This window comes from Equus caballus, chromosome 3, assembly GCF_041296265.1.
Source record: "Equus caballus isolate H_3958 breed thoroughbred chromosome 3, TB-T2T, whole genome shotgun sequence".
NCBI classification, from domain to species: domain Eukaryota; kingdom Metazoa; phylum Chordata; class Mammalia; order Perissodactyla; family Equidae; genus Equus; species Equus caballus.
In genome coordinates, this window is record NC_091686.1 from 60,430,944 (window position 1) to 60,445,520 (window position 14,577).

At 38.7% G+C, this 14,577-nt stretch overlaps 1 protein-coding gene across 6 annotated transcripts in view; it reads left to right on the plus strand.

Moving 5' to 3' along the window:
- Positions 1 to 14,577, plus strand: part of TMEM150C (transmembrane protein 150C) — an 85,040-nt gene that overhangs the window by 59,885 nt on the left and 10,578 nt on the right. For 5 of the 6 annotated variants that reach the window (XM_001493769.7, XM_070263612.1, XM_023637842.2 and 2 more), the window contains 4 exons: positions 9,048 to 9,137; positions 9,998 to 10,051; positions 10,177 to 10,209; positions 10,657 to 10,724. In XM_001493769.7, coding sequence (XP_001493819.1) covers positions 9,058 to 9,137; positions 9,998 to 10,051; positions 10,177 to 10,209; positions 10,657 to 10,724 — 235 coding nt within the window. In that variant the 5' untranslated portion in view covers positions 9,048 to 9,057. Of the gene's footprint in view, positions 1 to 5,214; positions 6,670 to 9,047; positions 9,138 to 9,997; positions 10,052 to 10,176; positions 10,210 to 10,656; positions 10,725 to 14,577 lie in introns of those variants that run through there. The other variant, XM_070263614.1, reaches the window with a different exon arrangement.

The following is a 14,577-nucleotide window of genomic DNA, read 5'->3' on the forward strand; positions in this document are numbered from 1 at the left end:
TCCTATGTAATACAATACTATTATCATATGAGCCTTCACTCACATTCCATTGGAGAGAACTTACAGTGCCACAATTACTTGAAGGGGAGGCTGCTAATTATAATATAGTTGAGCACCCACTCATTCAATTATAACAGAAGAAGGAAGAATGGATTTTGGTGCTTTCCTAAACTACAGTAAAGTAACAAATATGTAACTGATTCACATTACAAGAATTTTGGGGTCTGGCAATATTGGGAGTTTGGTATAGTGTCTCAATGATGCTACCAAGGAGTCAGTTCTTTCCACATTTTACTCTGCCATCCTCAGTATGTTGTCTTTGGATCTTCATGTTTGTTACCTCCTGGTTACATGATGGCTGCCATAGCACTAGCAATTATATTTTCACAACAGCATCCCAAATGGGAAAGGAGGAGAGTGGGCAGAAAAGATACTTTCCATTATCAGGGATGCAACCCCTCTGATTTGCTACTCGGTAGACTTCCCCTTGCATCTCACTGGACAGCTGCAAGGGAGTCTGGAAAGATTCTTGTCAAAGGGGAATGCGATATCTATGATTGGCTTGGCCAGTCATGACTTATACCCTTGGGCTGAACACATTGCAGTCCTGAATAAAACTAGTCTCTCTTAGCTAAGAAAAAGAGGAGAAATGACCTTTGGGTTGGCAATTATATCTGCCACATGTGGGCAATATTTTTTAATATTATTAAAGGTATAAATGGACTCTGAGGAGGATCTTGGCATAGAAACTCTAAGAAGATATCATCAAATTGAAGTACTGGTAGCAGGGACTTCCTTCTGAGCTTATTCCGTGAATGGTGTAGGGACAGTGTGTTCCATCTGTTTCTGAGGAAAAGAATCCTTGGGGCCACCAGCGTGAAAGGATCCCTGTAAGTCATCTGTCAACTGAATGAAGGTGATTGGTTTTAGGAATCAAGAGACTATTGGGGAAAAACTAGTCACCATTGGTTCAACTTAGGAGTCATCATATTCTTTTGGAGATGGTAATATTTTACAGAAATCCTTTACTAATTAATATACTGTCTCTCCCAGTGCTCATGAAAATTATTTGGGGGCAAAATTGACCTCATATGTTGAAAAATATTCTTTATATCTGATTAAAGGAAGTCATGTATTCTTAGGGTGACACCAGGTCACTCAAATTATCATACTTTCCCAAACTTAGGACTCAGTGAAAACAACGTTTTAACTGTCAGCATAATGAGTTGGTTGTATTGGAGATCTCCCCATGCTCATTTATATCTGAGAGCCTACAAACATTTTAGGGACAAAACCAAACCAAACAAATAGTCTTTGTCATTACCACTTATAAATGAATTACGAAATAACACAAGCTCTTCATGTTTGCTTGTGACACAAATGGAAAATAACTTAAGATTCCCAGAAGGTTCAAAAAAAAAAAAAAATCAAGGCTGCTCTTGGTTCATAGACACTGTGACAATCCTGGGTGTTAGTGGTGATTCACCCATCTTTCCTGCTCCATTCCAGCTGGCCCTGAGAGCAGAATGAAAAATTGCTTTGGCATGGAGCTCATTTCTTAATAAATTAAAAATGAAAAGAAGACAACTGAAGACCCCAAAGATCACTTGCAGTGGAATATAGTTAACATTTATTGAAAAGCCAGCAGAGGCTAGGCACCGTTATCAGTGCTTTAAATGTATTTTCAACCCTCATAAAAACCCTATGAGGTCAGTACCGTTATTATTCCCATCTCACTGATGAAGAAACTGAGGCAGAGAGGACTTAACAACCAAGGTCATACAACTAGTACGTGGCAGGGCCGGGATTCTGAGCCCTGGTGAGCTGCCTCTCACCATTACCCCGGGTTGTACTAAATCCTTCCAAGTCATAACAGGCAAATCTTTTCCAGCCCCACAAAATATTACTTTAACTTCTGGGATATTTCACTGTCATTATTATAAGTATTTTCTTCCTAATAAAGTTTTAAAATCTGTAAATGAAGATGACCCAGTGGGCTTTACTTTCCCATTTGTAGATTGGAGGAGTTTTACTGTCACCTGATAGAATAGGAAGTTTGTGTTCAAGGATTATCGTGGAAACAGGGTGCTATATTCTTTGACTCCAGCAGCTTCACCAGATTAAACTAAGAATCATCTGTTTGGAATTTGGTAAGACAGGTGTGATTATATGACCTCAACCCTATCAAGACCCTGTTTTTGAATCAGTTAAAGTAGTTGGAGTCTCAGGTGCGGAGCTAATGTGGGCTTAAAGTGACACTGTTTGCTTCCATGAGATTGTCAGTTTTCAAATGGCCAAGTATTCACAGCTAGATTTACAGCTAGAGCCTTTGCAGCCAGAAGACTTACAGAGGAACAAAAATGACAACTGCAAATGTTTGATGCAATTCATTTTCTCTCTGAGGAAGAATGAGAGCTTTAGGGGGGCAGGGAGCAGATTGGGATTTTCAGCTTCTGACTCAAAGGGTTGAAGAGACCCCATTATGCAGTCTCACTCCTGCCACAGATGGGATGACAGAGAGTGAAGAGCACTCAAACTTTGAGAATGGTATTTATTGGAAGAACAGAACACATGATAGAAGTGTACAGAAAGTTAGCAGTGCTGGCTCTCTAAGAGGATTTGACCATCTGGATAACAGCTTTGCAAATCTTGTAGATAAATTATACCATTTGGAGGAGAGTCTTCCAAACTGAATCTAAATGCCAGAATCCTTCCAAGAAGGTTTATGCAATTCTGGCTTTTTTCTCCTTTTGTCCAAAACTCATTAGGTGACATTTTTAGTCCAGATAGAGTTTACAATTTGGGACATGGGAACAACTATCCTAAGTTTTTCACCACTGGAAGATTAATATCAATGGAGTAAATATTACACAGAATAAAAAAGAAGTATAATTCGGGGCCAGCCCAGTGGCACAGTGGTTAAGTTCGCACGTTCCACCTGGTGGCCCCGGGTTCACTGGTTCGGATCCCAGGTGTGGACCTATGCACCGCTTGTCAAGCCATGCTGTGGCAGGCATCCCACATATAAAGTAGAGGAAGATGGGCACAGATCTTATCTCAGGATCTCAGGAGCAGTCTTCCTCAGCAAAAAGAGGAGGATTGGTGGCAGATGTTAGCTCAGGGCTAATCTTCCTCAAAAAAAAAAAAAAAGAATAATTCATAATGCAAAGATAAAACTATCTCAGGAGGGTGGAGTATTCCTTCCTTCTCCCCATCTTTCCGTAAAAAGCTAAGGAAAAATGTACTCCCCTAGCTGGTAGGTGCTATGTTGATATAGCTCAGAGAAAGAGTGGAACTTGTCTGTCCTAAGAAATGTAAGTAAGGTTTGGGTGACACCTTCTAATGTAATTGGAAGCAATGGACCAGTTTATTTTAATGATGTCTGGAAGAATGGAAGAAAGAACCATCTCTGTTTTAACTTTTCTCAGATAACATTGAGGCAGTGAAGAGAGTTAATTTAATAGATCTATTCATTTATTCTTTGCAGAGGTACTTCCAGTGAAATATCTGAACTTGTCAAGCCAGAATAGCTCAGAGAGTCTTATGAAACCAACCAAATCAAACCTTCATCTCCTGGCATCTCCTGGAATCCTCCTCCAGCACAAAGAGCAGGGAGCACATCAGTGTTGTTTCTCTACTGCAGCTTCTTGGTCACATTATAAGCTGGTGTGGGCTGCTTTAGAAGGACAAATGGACTATTTTGGACAAGAAAAGAAAAGTATGTGTAACAGAGTCCCCTTCTTTGGTTAACACAGTCCCACCAGGGAGGGAGAAAGAAGTGAAAGGACCGAGATATGTCAGATGGGGCACTGGTAGGTTAACAAAACCGGAAACTGGTCCTGAAACAGCTTTTTACTCTGATCTTCTGGTCTCCGTGATAACTCAAAGGTGGGTAGGGAGGTGAAGTAGGTAAGGGAGCTTTCCCCATACACACACACACACACACACCCCACTCATTGTTCTGTTCTTAAGCTCATGCTTGTCAGTTGCCAAAAGAACCTGGCATGGTAGGGTATATTATGGCTCAAGTGTGTGTTCTTCATTATAAGAATCTCCCTTTACTACTTCAGAGAACTGACTTAGATCATCACATATTTCCTGATCCTTGTCAAAGTGATTTATAAACTGTCTAGGGTCTCACCCAATTCAGTAAGACAAGAGAGACCTATAGTTTAAAAATACATAACCAGATCACAGATTTAAATGTAAAACTATAAATCTTGTAGAAAAAATACAGGAGAAAATCTTTGAGATAAAAGGCTAGGCAAAGAGTTCTTAGGTTTGAAATCAAAAGCATGATCCATAAGAGAAAAACTTGGTAAGTTGGATCTTATCAAAATTAAACTTTTGCTCTGCAAAAGACCCATGCAAACAAGTGAAGTTACCTGCACCATATACAAAAATTAACTCAAGTGGATCAAAGACCTAAAGGAAAAGAGCTAAAACTATAAAACAGAGTAAAACATAGGGGGAAGGATTCATGATATTGGATTTGACAGTGATTTCTTGGATAGAACACCAAAAGCATAGGCAACAAAAGAAAAAAATAGATAAATTGGGCTTCATCAAAATTCAAAATTGTAGTGCATCAAAGGACACTGTTAACGGAATGAAAAGGCAACTCATGTAATGGAAGAAAATTTTGCAAATCACATATCCGAGAAGGGATTATCCAAAATGTATAAAGAACTCCGACAACTCAACAACAAAAAAACCAAACAACCTAATTTAAAAATGTGCAAAAGGCGTGAATAGACATTTCTACAAAGAAGATATATAAATGGCCAATAAGCACATGAAAAGATATTCAATATCACTCATCATTAGGGAGATACAAATTAAACCCACAGTGAGATACTACTTCACACCCATTAGGATGGCTATACCATCAAAAAAACAGAAAATAACAAGTGTTAGCGAGGATGTGGAGAAATCGGAACCCTTGTGCATTGCTAGTGGGAATGTAAAATGGTACAGCTACTCTGGAAAACAGCTTGATGGATTCTTTAAAACTAAACATGTAATTATCATATGACTCAGCAATCACAATCTTGGGCATTTAGTCCAGAGATATAAAAACTTACGTTCACACAAACACCAGTACACTAATGTTCATAGCTTCTTTAGTTGCAGTAGTCCAAAACTTGAAACAACCTAGACATCTTGTAATGGGTGAATAAACGAACTTGGTGAATCTATACCATGGAATACTACCCAACAATGAAAGGTACAAAACTACTGATGAACACAAACCTTAGATGGATCTCCAGGGAGTTATGTTCCCTGGAGTCAAAAAAAGTCAATCCCAAAGGTTACATACTCTATGATTCCATTTGTATAACATTCCTGAAAGGATAAAACTGTAGAAATGGAGAAAGGATTAGTGGTTGCCAGAGATTATAAAGGAGGATACAGGGGAGGGAAGTGAGTGTAGTTATAAAAGGGCAACACAAGGGATTTTGGAGGTGATGGAACTCACCTCACATTGGCTCCCCTTTTAGGAAGGTCTGTCTGTCCTGTACCTTGACTGTAGTGGTGGTCACACAAATCTACACGTGATAAAACTGCATAAAACTAAAAACACAGGGGTGCATGTAAAGCTGGTGCAATCAGATGGAGTCAAGGATTATCTCAATGTCAATATCTTGATTGTTGATATTGTCCTGTGGTTATACAGGATGTTACCACTGTGGGGACAGACTGAAGGATATACAGGATCTCTCTGTATTATTTCTTACAGCAGCATGTGAATTTGTGATTGTCTCAAAAAATAAAAAAATAAAAAGGCATAACCCATGAAAAAATCCTGAAGAAACACCAACTTGGTTCCACTGGAAGCTAAGAATACAACTAGCTATAGACTTATTCTTTCTCCTCCCAACGCATCCTTTTGAGTTAAGAAAGGGCAATTTCATCTATCATTAGGCATGAGTACAGTATGGTTTTCTCAGAGTTTCGATATAAGGTTGCCCTATGAAAATTAAATAGTAAAAATAAAATAATTTAGGAGAGTAGCCATTAGCCATCTTAGATGCTTCCAAAACAAAATAAGAAAAGCAGTGCATGTGGAAAGATAACCAATGAGTAGAATCTCAGGAAGACAGGCCCTCCTTCAATATGTGTATAAGGTTAAGGTATTCATTCATGTTTTTGGAGAGCCATCTGAAGAAAGAAACTATTACTATCAGGAAGGATGTCTGCGTCCTTCTAGAAAAGCAGGAGTCACGAGATGAAGAAAGTGTTGAGCCATCCTGAGCCCTGCTTTAGAGGGAGGGTACCTTGTCTGAACACAAGTATCGATCTGCTTGGCAGTTATAGTTGGCAGAGCTGCCACTTATGGAACATGTGGTATGTGTGAGGGGCTTTGCCTGCATCGTCATTAATCCTCAGCATCATCCTACAAAATAGAAGTTATCTCCATAATTCAACTAAGGCTTAAGAGATGAAATAATTTGTCAGCGATCACACAGCTAGTGAGTGGCAGAGCTGGGTTTCAGTCCTATGCCTTGCCATACCATTTCCATTCCACTATACTGCCTCTCTTTAAAGTTAATTGGCATATAAAAGTATTGTAACTCGATGCTATGGTCTTAGAATTATCTCATTAACTCTGTTCATTCTACTTTCCTGCTTCCGAGTTTTGATTTCCCATATAGACGTTCCTAAAAGGTGAGCCAATGTGAGTATTTGTCCATGTGGCAGCTGTGTTTCTCACTGTACATTAATAAGGTGGCAATCTGATCTATTCACCAGTCTGTTGTAAAAATGGTTAATAAGCATCAGTTCTTCTGGGGCTGATAATTCTGGGTACATTGGAGCATTCTGTTCCTGCAAAAAAATAAGATACTGGACTTAGCTTAACCTCCAAGGTACTACCACCTTGTGAGGCCTCAATCTTTGACGTTCTTCTCCCTCCTAGAATTCAACAATCTTCATTTAGCGAGATGGGGAAATGGTGTTACAGATTTAAGTAACTCGCCCAGGCCCATAGAGTTGATTATTGGCAAAGCTAAGCTTGAGAACTAGGTCTCCTAAGTCTTATTGCAGTGTAACCATTTTGGCTGTACTCATCCTGTTGGACCACCCTATTTCAGGGGCAGATCTAGAATAATTGGTTTACACGCTCAATCAACATTCCTGTTTTCTGTACTTCCTCTACATCTTGGCCACTAGTGGAATTGTTTTTTGTTAGCATAATTGATAGCTATATTATGAGCCCACAATTTTCTGTACATAAATAAATGAATAGACACTAACTAGCCATGTTGTATATGCTTAAAATGTTCATCATTCTTTCACATGATATAAACTGGGTAGCCATGCACCACCGGTTCATACAATAGCTTTTAGGTATTTTATAGAGTGTTACATATAAATAGTTGTATTCGTTAGACCTCACCTCAATTATTTCCACCACCCAGTATAGTACCTGGCACAAGTAGGGTGTCAATACTTGTGAACTGGATTGGATAGGATTAGATTGGACTAAATTGATTGAAAAGTGGCTTTAATGTCTTTCAGCTCTTAGACTCTGTCATTTATTTAACACTCTTGCCCAGATAAGTGTTCAGACGACAGCATGACTGTTCAAAGACACATTATGAGGCCCAGGTGTCTGTCCCCTGGCCTGAGAGGTCTACTTAATCAGGTAGGTCAGTTCTGGGAACTAACGCCTTTTTGACACCTTGCAGGTTGCCATCCTCAAGGGAGGGCCGTGTTCTCTCTCTGGTCTCAATACTTGGAAGGTCCAGGGAGTCTCAGCACGTGAAAGCAGATAATCATGGAGGTGCTCAGAGATGTGGCAGTGCTGGTTCAAACGCATAAATGATTTGTTGCAGTTCATTGTAAAACCCAAAACAATGAGCATAGGTATCTCCTTAGAGGTACCTATGAATCACATTCTGTTTCTCAGGTCACCTGTGGAGGTCACTAGGGCAATTTATTTTCTTGAAACAAGTGTTTTTTGCCTTAAGGATTGTTGATATCCAGTGTCTCAAATAAATTTTGTCTGATGGTTTTGGGCAAAGAAGTAAAGTAATAATTAGTTATTACTTTCTGTTCTATACCAATAATTTTTCATAGACACTTCTGAAGCTTCTGTTTTTCACTTCATTTTTGTGGAGAAATTTTTATTCATATATTTTTGCTTTCATATAGAACATCCAAAATTCCTGACATCTGTTTTTTCTTTTCATTGTGTTTGTTGGCACTAATTTAAAGTTATACACAACGCATTCTTTTCTAGAGCATTCATCTTTAGTGTTCTGAGATAGTTGCTCAATAACATGTCATGAGAAGAGTTCAGATTTGGAAAGCATCTGTCATTTCCTCTTGCGTTGCTAATTTATTTAGTAACCATTTGTTTCTAAAACTCTCATCTGCCAGGCTGTAAACCTATGTACGTGTTGGATCCATAGACCTAGAAATCCATAAATGTTAATGATAACACTAGAAGTAGGTTGGAGTATGCCTTTGGTACCTAGCTCTTCTCCTAAAAATCTTTACCCAAACCCTTTGTTCTTTCTTTTTTTTTTTTTTTAAAGATTTTATTTTTTATTTTTCTCCCCAAAGCCCCCCCTGGTACATAGTTGTGTATTTTTGTTTGACTTGTGGGTCCTTCTAGTTGTGGCATGTGGGATGCCACCTCAGCGTGGCCTGATGAGCAGTGCCACGTCTGCGCCCAGGATTCGAACCGGCAAAACCCTAGGCCGCTGAAGCGGAGCGCGCGAACTTAACCACTTGGCCACAGGACCAGCCGCTGTTCTTTCTTAAACACATTGATACTTATATTAGGATAAGTGTCTTTATGAGACTATTTCCATCAGTTCTCAACTAAGACTCTGGAATATTTAAGATGGCAGACAAGAATCATCCAATGTTAACTGCTCAAGGAATTTACCACATGCATAGGTGGCAGTAATGATACTGATTTGAATAATAGTTTCATAAAATACACTTTTTTTCAATTAAAGTAAACTTCCTTTCCATCTTGAAAGAGTGAAGTACATTTTTGCCTTAGCTATTAATACCTGTTCATTTTATTTCAGTGGTACAGGCATGGATGGGAAGAAATGCAGTGTATGGATGTTTTTACCTCTTGTATTTACTTTGTTTACTTCAGCTGGATTGTGGATAGTGTGAGTATTTTCTTATTTTATTATTTAAGGACTCCAGTGCAATGTAGATAAAAATGTAAAGTTTTGATAGTATATGGTGTACCTATATGAATGTATTTATAAATACTTTAAAATAATGTTTACTAAATCAACCTTGCAAAAGTCCCCATTTCTCTTCCCTTCTTCTGTGACCCAAAGTAAATAACAAGAGTGAGTAATAAATTTGCAAAGCAGGTAGTGAAGAATACTGGTTTTATTTTGTGTTCCCATGTTCTTCCAGGATTGAACATTCTGTAAACTGGTGATATGGATTCATTATTTGCAAGATTTGCTAATTTGACACAAACGTGCTAAGTATTCCATTCACAGTACAGTTCATAGTCCAGGTTTTTTGTGTGTGACTGGGTCTAGTATGTTTATAAATTGTTATCATTACATTGGAAGTCTTGGCTTATCACAAAACATTCCCACACTTGCTTATGTCAAGTACCATTCACTTTCAGAAAGTTGTTTTAGTCCCTTGCAGTTCATTAAGAAAGGTGGACACATATTCCTGAGAAATTAGAAAATTTGAATTCTAATTTTAGTTTGCCCAAAGTTATAAAGTCTTATTTCTTTGTTTTCCAGTTTTCAGATTATAATGATGGCCATTAATTTGGGAGGGGTTTCGAAAATTACAGAAATATTATTAATAATGACATTTGAACTTCAAAGAAGTAAGTGATCTATAGGTAAAGCATTGTAGTAACAGAGCATTTTCCCAGTTAGAAAAAAAATGAGTATGATTTAATGTGGTTGGCCTAATAAATCTGGGAAACAAATGTCTTGTTTTTTGAAAAAATTTCTTTTTCATATAAGCTTTTATTGTTCTTTCTTCATAGATACTTTATAGCTGTGGAAGATGACAAAATTTTCCCATTAAATTCAGCTGAAAGGTAAAGTTCATCTCTGAATAATGCATCGTTCATCAGTAGACTTAACAAAAACTTTGCCTTGGGGAGGTTAAATTGTGCACAAATGACTGTGCTTTGACCTGAGTTCTCTATTTTTTGTTATCCAGGAAACCTGGTGTGAAGCATGCACCATATATAAGGTAACTTGATAACTCTCTTCCCATCTGTTAGATCTTGGAAAAGTTGGGAGGGTCTCAGTTCCAGCTATTCTAATGAAGTAGCATGGACTGAGTGGCTTATAAAGAACAGAAATTTATTTCTTACAGCTCTGGAGGTTGGAAGTCCAAGATCAGGGTGCCAGCATGGTCAGGGTCTGATGAGAGCCCTCTTCTGGGCTGCAGACTACCACTGTATCCTCACATGGCAGAAAAAGGACAAGAGAGGTCCCTTTTATAAGAGCACTAATCCGTTCACCAGGGCTCCATCCTCATGACCTCATCACCTCCCAAATGCCCCACCTCCTAATACTATCACACTGAGGGTTAGGATTTCAACATAGGAATTTTGCAGGGACACAAACATTCAGTGCATTGCAGAGGGTTATAGATTTTAATTCAGTAATAACAAAACATTTCATATTTTTCAAGTATTGCAGGCGATGAACCTCCTGCGAGCTGTGTGTTTAGTCAAGTTATGAACATGGCAGCATTTCTAGGTAAGAAGTGCATAAAGAATGTTCTGTGTCCTTTGGTACATTTCTTTTTTATTTTCAATTCTCCTAAACCCATATCAGAAACATGGTGGGCCTAGTCGATAATTTGGTGTCTATCATGTCAATATGCTGAAGCTAGCTTTTTGTTTTGACGGTCTTTTTTCTCATAAATCCTTTATGTTCACCCCGCTTACCTTACATTTTCTCTTCCCTTTACCATCTTTATCGTTTCAGTGTATTCTTGACTTTATTTCTTTTGCTGCATGAAATAATATATTTCACGTACCATAAAATCCTGCATGAAAATGTAATATTGTGCAATATGTTTGCTTTAAGAAGAATGCCTTAATTTATTCCTTCGCTGGCAAAGATGAAAAATGCATAGGCTCTATGATAAATATTGATGTGTGTAGATATTGTCTTTAAATCTAAAGGTCAGCATTAGCATTAAGGTGACACTCTCGCTTGTGTCTGTACCCATTGGAAGCTGGCAAATGGAGACGTAGGTTAAAAAAGAAGAAAAAGAAACCTCTGTACTCATGTCTGGCCCCAAATCCCCACTTTTTCTTCAGGGCCCAAGACCCTCATTTAAAACCCCGCCCCTGTGTTCTGTGAGTGCTTCCGTGACTTGGTGGTCCTCCAGGGATCACGGGAACCAGCCGTGCTCTCTGTCCTTTTCCATATCAACCTTGTATACCATCTCATCAAGGCCAGGCCTCCCCAGTGTCTTTCAAAGGGTCAACTAACCATCATCGTTGGCAAACTGTGGGGGATGGTCCAGTGACAGCTAAATTTTTCAACAGTGGTTTTCTGGAAATGGTACTTTTGATAGTGAGATTTTCACTCCAAGTAAAAGATAAAGATGATGTTATTACTGAGGGAGTATTTGGCTTTCATGACACTTGTCCCCCAAAGAGGGGACTTGTTATTTCATTTATGTATAACTCCTCCCGACCCAAAAAAGTTCCTACTCACTCTTAACATGTTCTTTTTTAATGTTTGCTATAGGAAGAGGGAAGACCTATAGAACTCACTGGAAAATCAAGGGAGAGGGTTGGCCCAACATGCACCGTGGGCCAAATCTTAGTTCAGAAGGCTCAGAACAGGAGAAACATGGAGAACGTTCCCTATGAGGCTCAAGAGGCCTCCCATGAACCTGTGAGGTTCAAAGAGAAGAAAACTGGGGAGCTTCTCTGCAGGTGCTAAGACTGCTCGCTGAAGCTAACCTTTCCCTACACAGGCTCTCCTAAAGCGTATCCCCTTTGCCTGAGCAGGAAGTGTCTGGCAGGCATGGGATGCCATGCCAGCAGAAAGGAAAAGGTTAGCCGTACCCTGATGCTGGGGTTGCTGAATCTTTAGAGAAGCTCTTCTCTTCATGCCCTCGGCAGGCAGGATTTTCATGTCCCAGATATTCCCAAGCTCTGAGAAAGGTGGTACTGACAGCAGCCAGTGCACCATGGCCGGTCCTCATTAGTCAAGTCTTGTCTTCACTGCCTTCAGCCTCAGAGCTGCTGGGAGCTTTATACTCACTTTTTTCCTCTACTCTGGACACCACTCTTCTGAAAAGATCTAATAAACTTACTCATACCAAGGCATAAGTGACTGCTAGGGAGATATTTGCATTTAACAGAGCCCAAAGCCCCAAGAGTGAATCTTGAACTGAGGGGTCAGGGACCTTCCTAGCCCCTCTGCAATCACACCACGTCGGCCTGCAGGTTGGAACCTACTCATGATTATCCCCATGGGAGCAATAATAACAGTAATTAATAGCAGTCATTTATATTCCACAATGCGAAGTGCTTTGCAAGTACTACTTCATCTAATCACAATATATAAAGCTTATAAAAAAGCTGCTACAAACTGGCTGTCCTTCACTGGACTTTAAAGAAACCAATGAACATGTTGGAGGCCACATATTGTTTCCTTCATATTTTTAAGAAAAATTGATGTTTCCCAATAGTCTTTAGTATAGAATCTATAAAATACCAGTTTGCACAGCTCACAAATTTATCCAGTTATAAAGCTTATGATTAACTAATTATAAAAGCATTCCCAAAAACAAAGTAATGAAAACAAGTTCCCCTCTTCCAGATGACATTTGTCATCATCTTATTCTCCAGTCCGCTGCTCCACCAAGAAGCAATTAAGCTCTTCCTAGCTCTTGCTCTAAGATATTGCAGCATCCAGTGTTTATTCTTTATTATCTTTCATCATTTTAGTGCCATCTGGTAGACACAAAATGGATTAAGATTAGTGTTCAGTGGGAATAAACCAAAAATAATTTATTTATCAACTCTGGGAGTGAAAAAGAGTCAGTTTACTAATGATTCTTGCTTTAAACGGTGGATGCTTTCGTCTCCCCAGGCCTCTCGCTGTTAGACCTCAGACTATTACTTTAGACACATTCCTGACTTTAAGAAACAACCTGGACTGCCTGTAAGATGTTTTTTTGGTAGCCCTGTAGGTTATAATTTACAATCTACAAATGAGTCGGTGTAGCATTTATTAAAATTAGTTAGCAAAGATCTTTTATCTTTCTGATGGACCAATCAAAGCACGAATGCTCAATTATTTTCTTTAGAGAATTAGTTATGCTCTTTGTTCAGAATCCACACTTTTATTTCTCCTCAGGGGAAAAAAAAGACCTAAGACAAATTTGTTGAAAAGAATATTATTTTCTGCCCTGGAGAGGTTGTGAGGAAAGGCTAACAGCTGAATGATTTTGGTCACCTAATAGCAGCCACTCTCCCTCAGCCAAAACGTATTGATTGCCGTGTTCTGCTGCAGTCATAAATAGGAATTACCGATGCATAAACAGTAAAACTAAACAAAACAAAAAAGAATTTGGCCAGGCACCAGTTTAGAACTGCAATGAAGAGCTACTCGTTCAAATTTAAAATGCCAATCAGCTCAAAATAAAAAATTTAATAAAGAAAATAAGCAATTATTCTAGTATTTGTGTTCTTTTAAAATAGGCAGATAAATTAAATAGGGGACTCTTGTATAGCAAAGGACTGTTCTAAATACCGAAAAACAACAGAAGGGTGGGTTTTAAAAATCTTTTCTAAAACTGTTAGCGAAAGCCAAAATTTTTAATGAAAGTAAAAACTATTGATCAGAATGTTAATGTGGTAAAAATTGGCTGGCATATTTAAAGATGGCTTTGACAGTGCCCTACTGCCCAGAAGTCTTGTTCAAGAATGTATAATTAAATCACTACTTCGTTGAAAATGAACTTCATAACAGACAGCCTCAATCGGCCTCCATTTAAACCTAACTGCTAATATAACTGTTAAAGCACCAACATCTTTATTATTTCCACCACCCTAAAAATTCAACTAGAATCTATTTTAAAAGAAAAGTATGCCTAGTCTGAGCTGATTAATAATGGAGTTAATAGGTAAAAAGGAGAAAGTGTGGTGTTTGGAACGCAATTCTGGAAGTTAGGAGCGTTGGGTTGAGTTCCTGTCTTCAAGTAGGTTTCCTTTTCCTACTTAATTTCGTCATCTGTTCATGATAAAATGATTTATCATCCATATTACAAATGGGAAGCCCAGCAATGCTTGGGCCAGGAGATGAGACATGTCCCATGTTTACTGGAGAGAAATGAGTAACATGGAGAATGGCCAATGACTCTTTCCTCTAGCCACAGTGGAACAAACGGACTGGCTAGGCCCACATGAGGAGCCATTTTAGTGTCTGCTTCAGCAGGGATTTAGGGCTTAGGCCAAAGTTCCAGCACGATCCTATTCCTCTAAACTAAATGACAGCCACCAGAGAGTTCCCAGGGTAACGCTTTTCACTAGTTATTTTTAAAAGAAACGAAATGTACCGTCTTGGTATTTTGTCATTATGT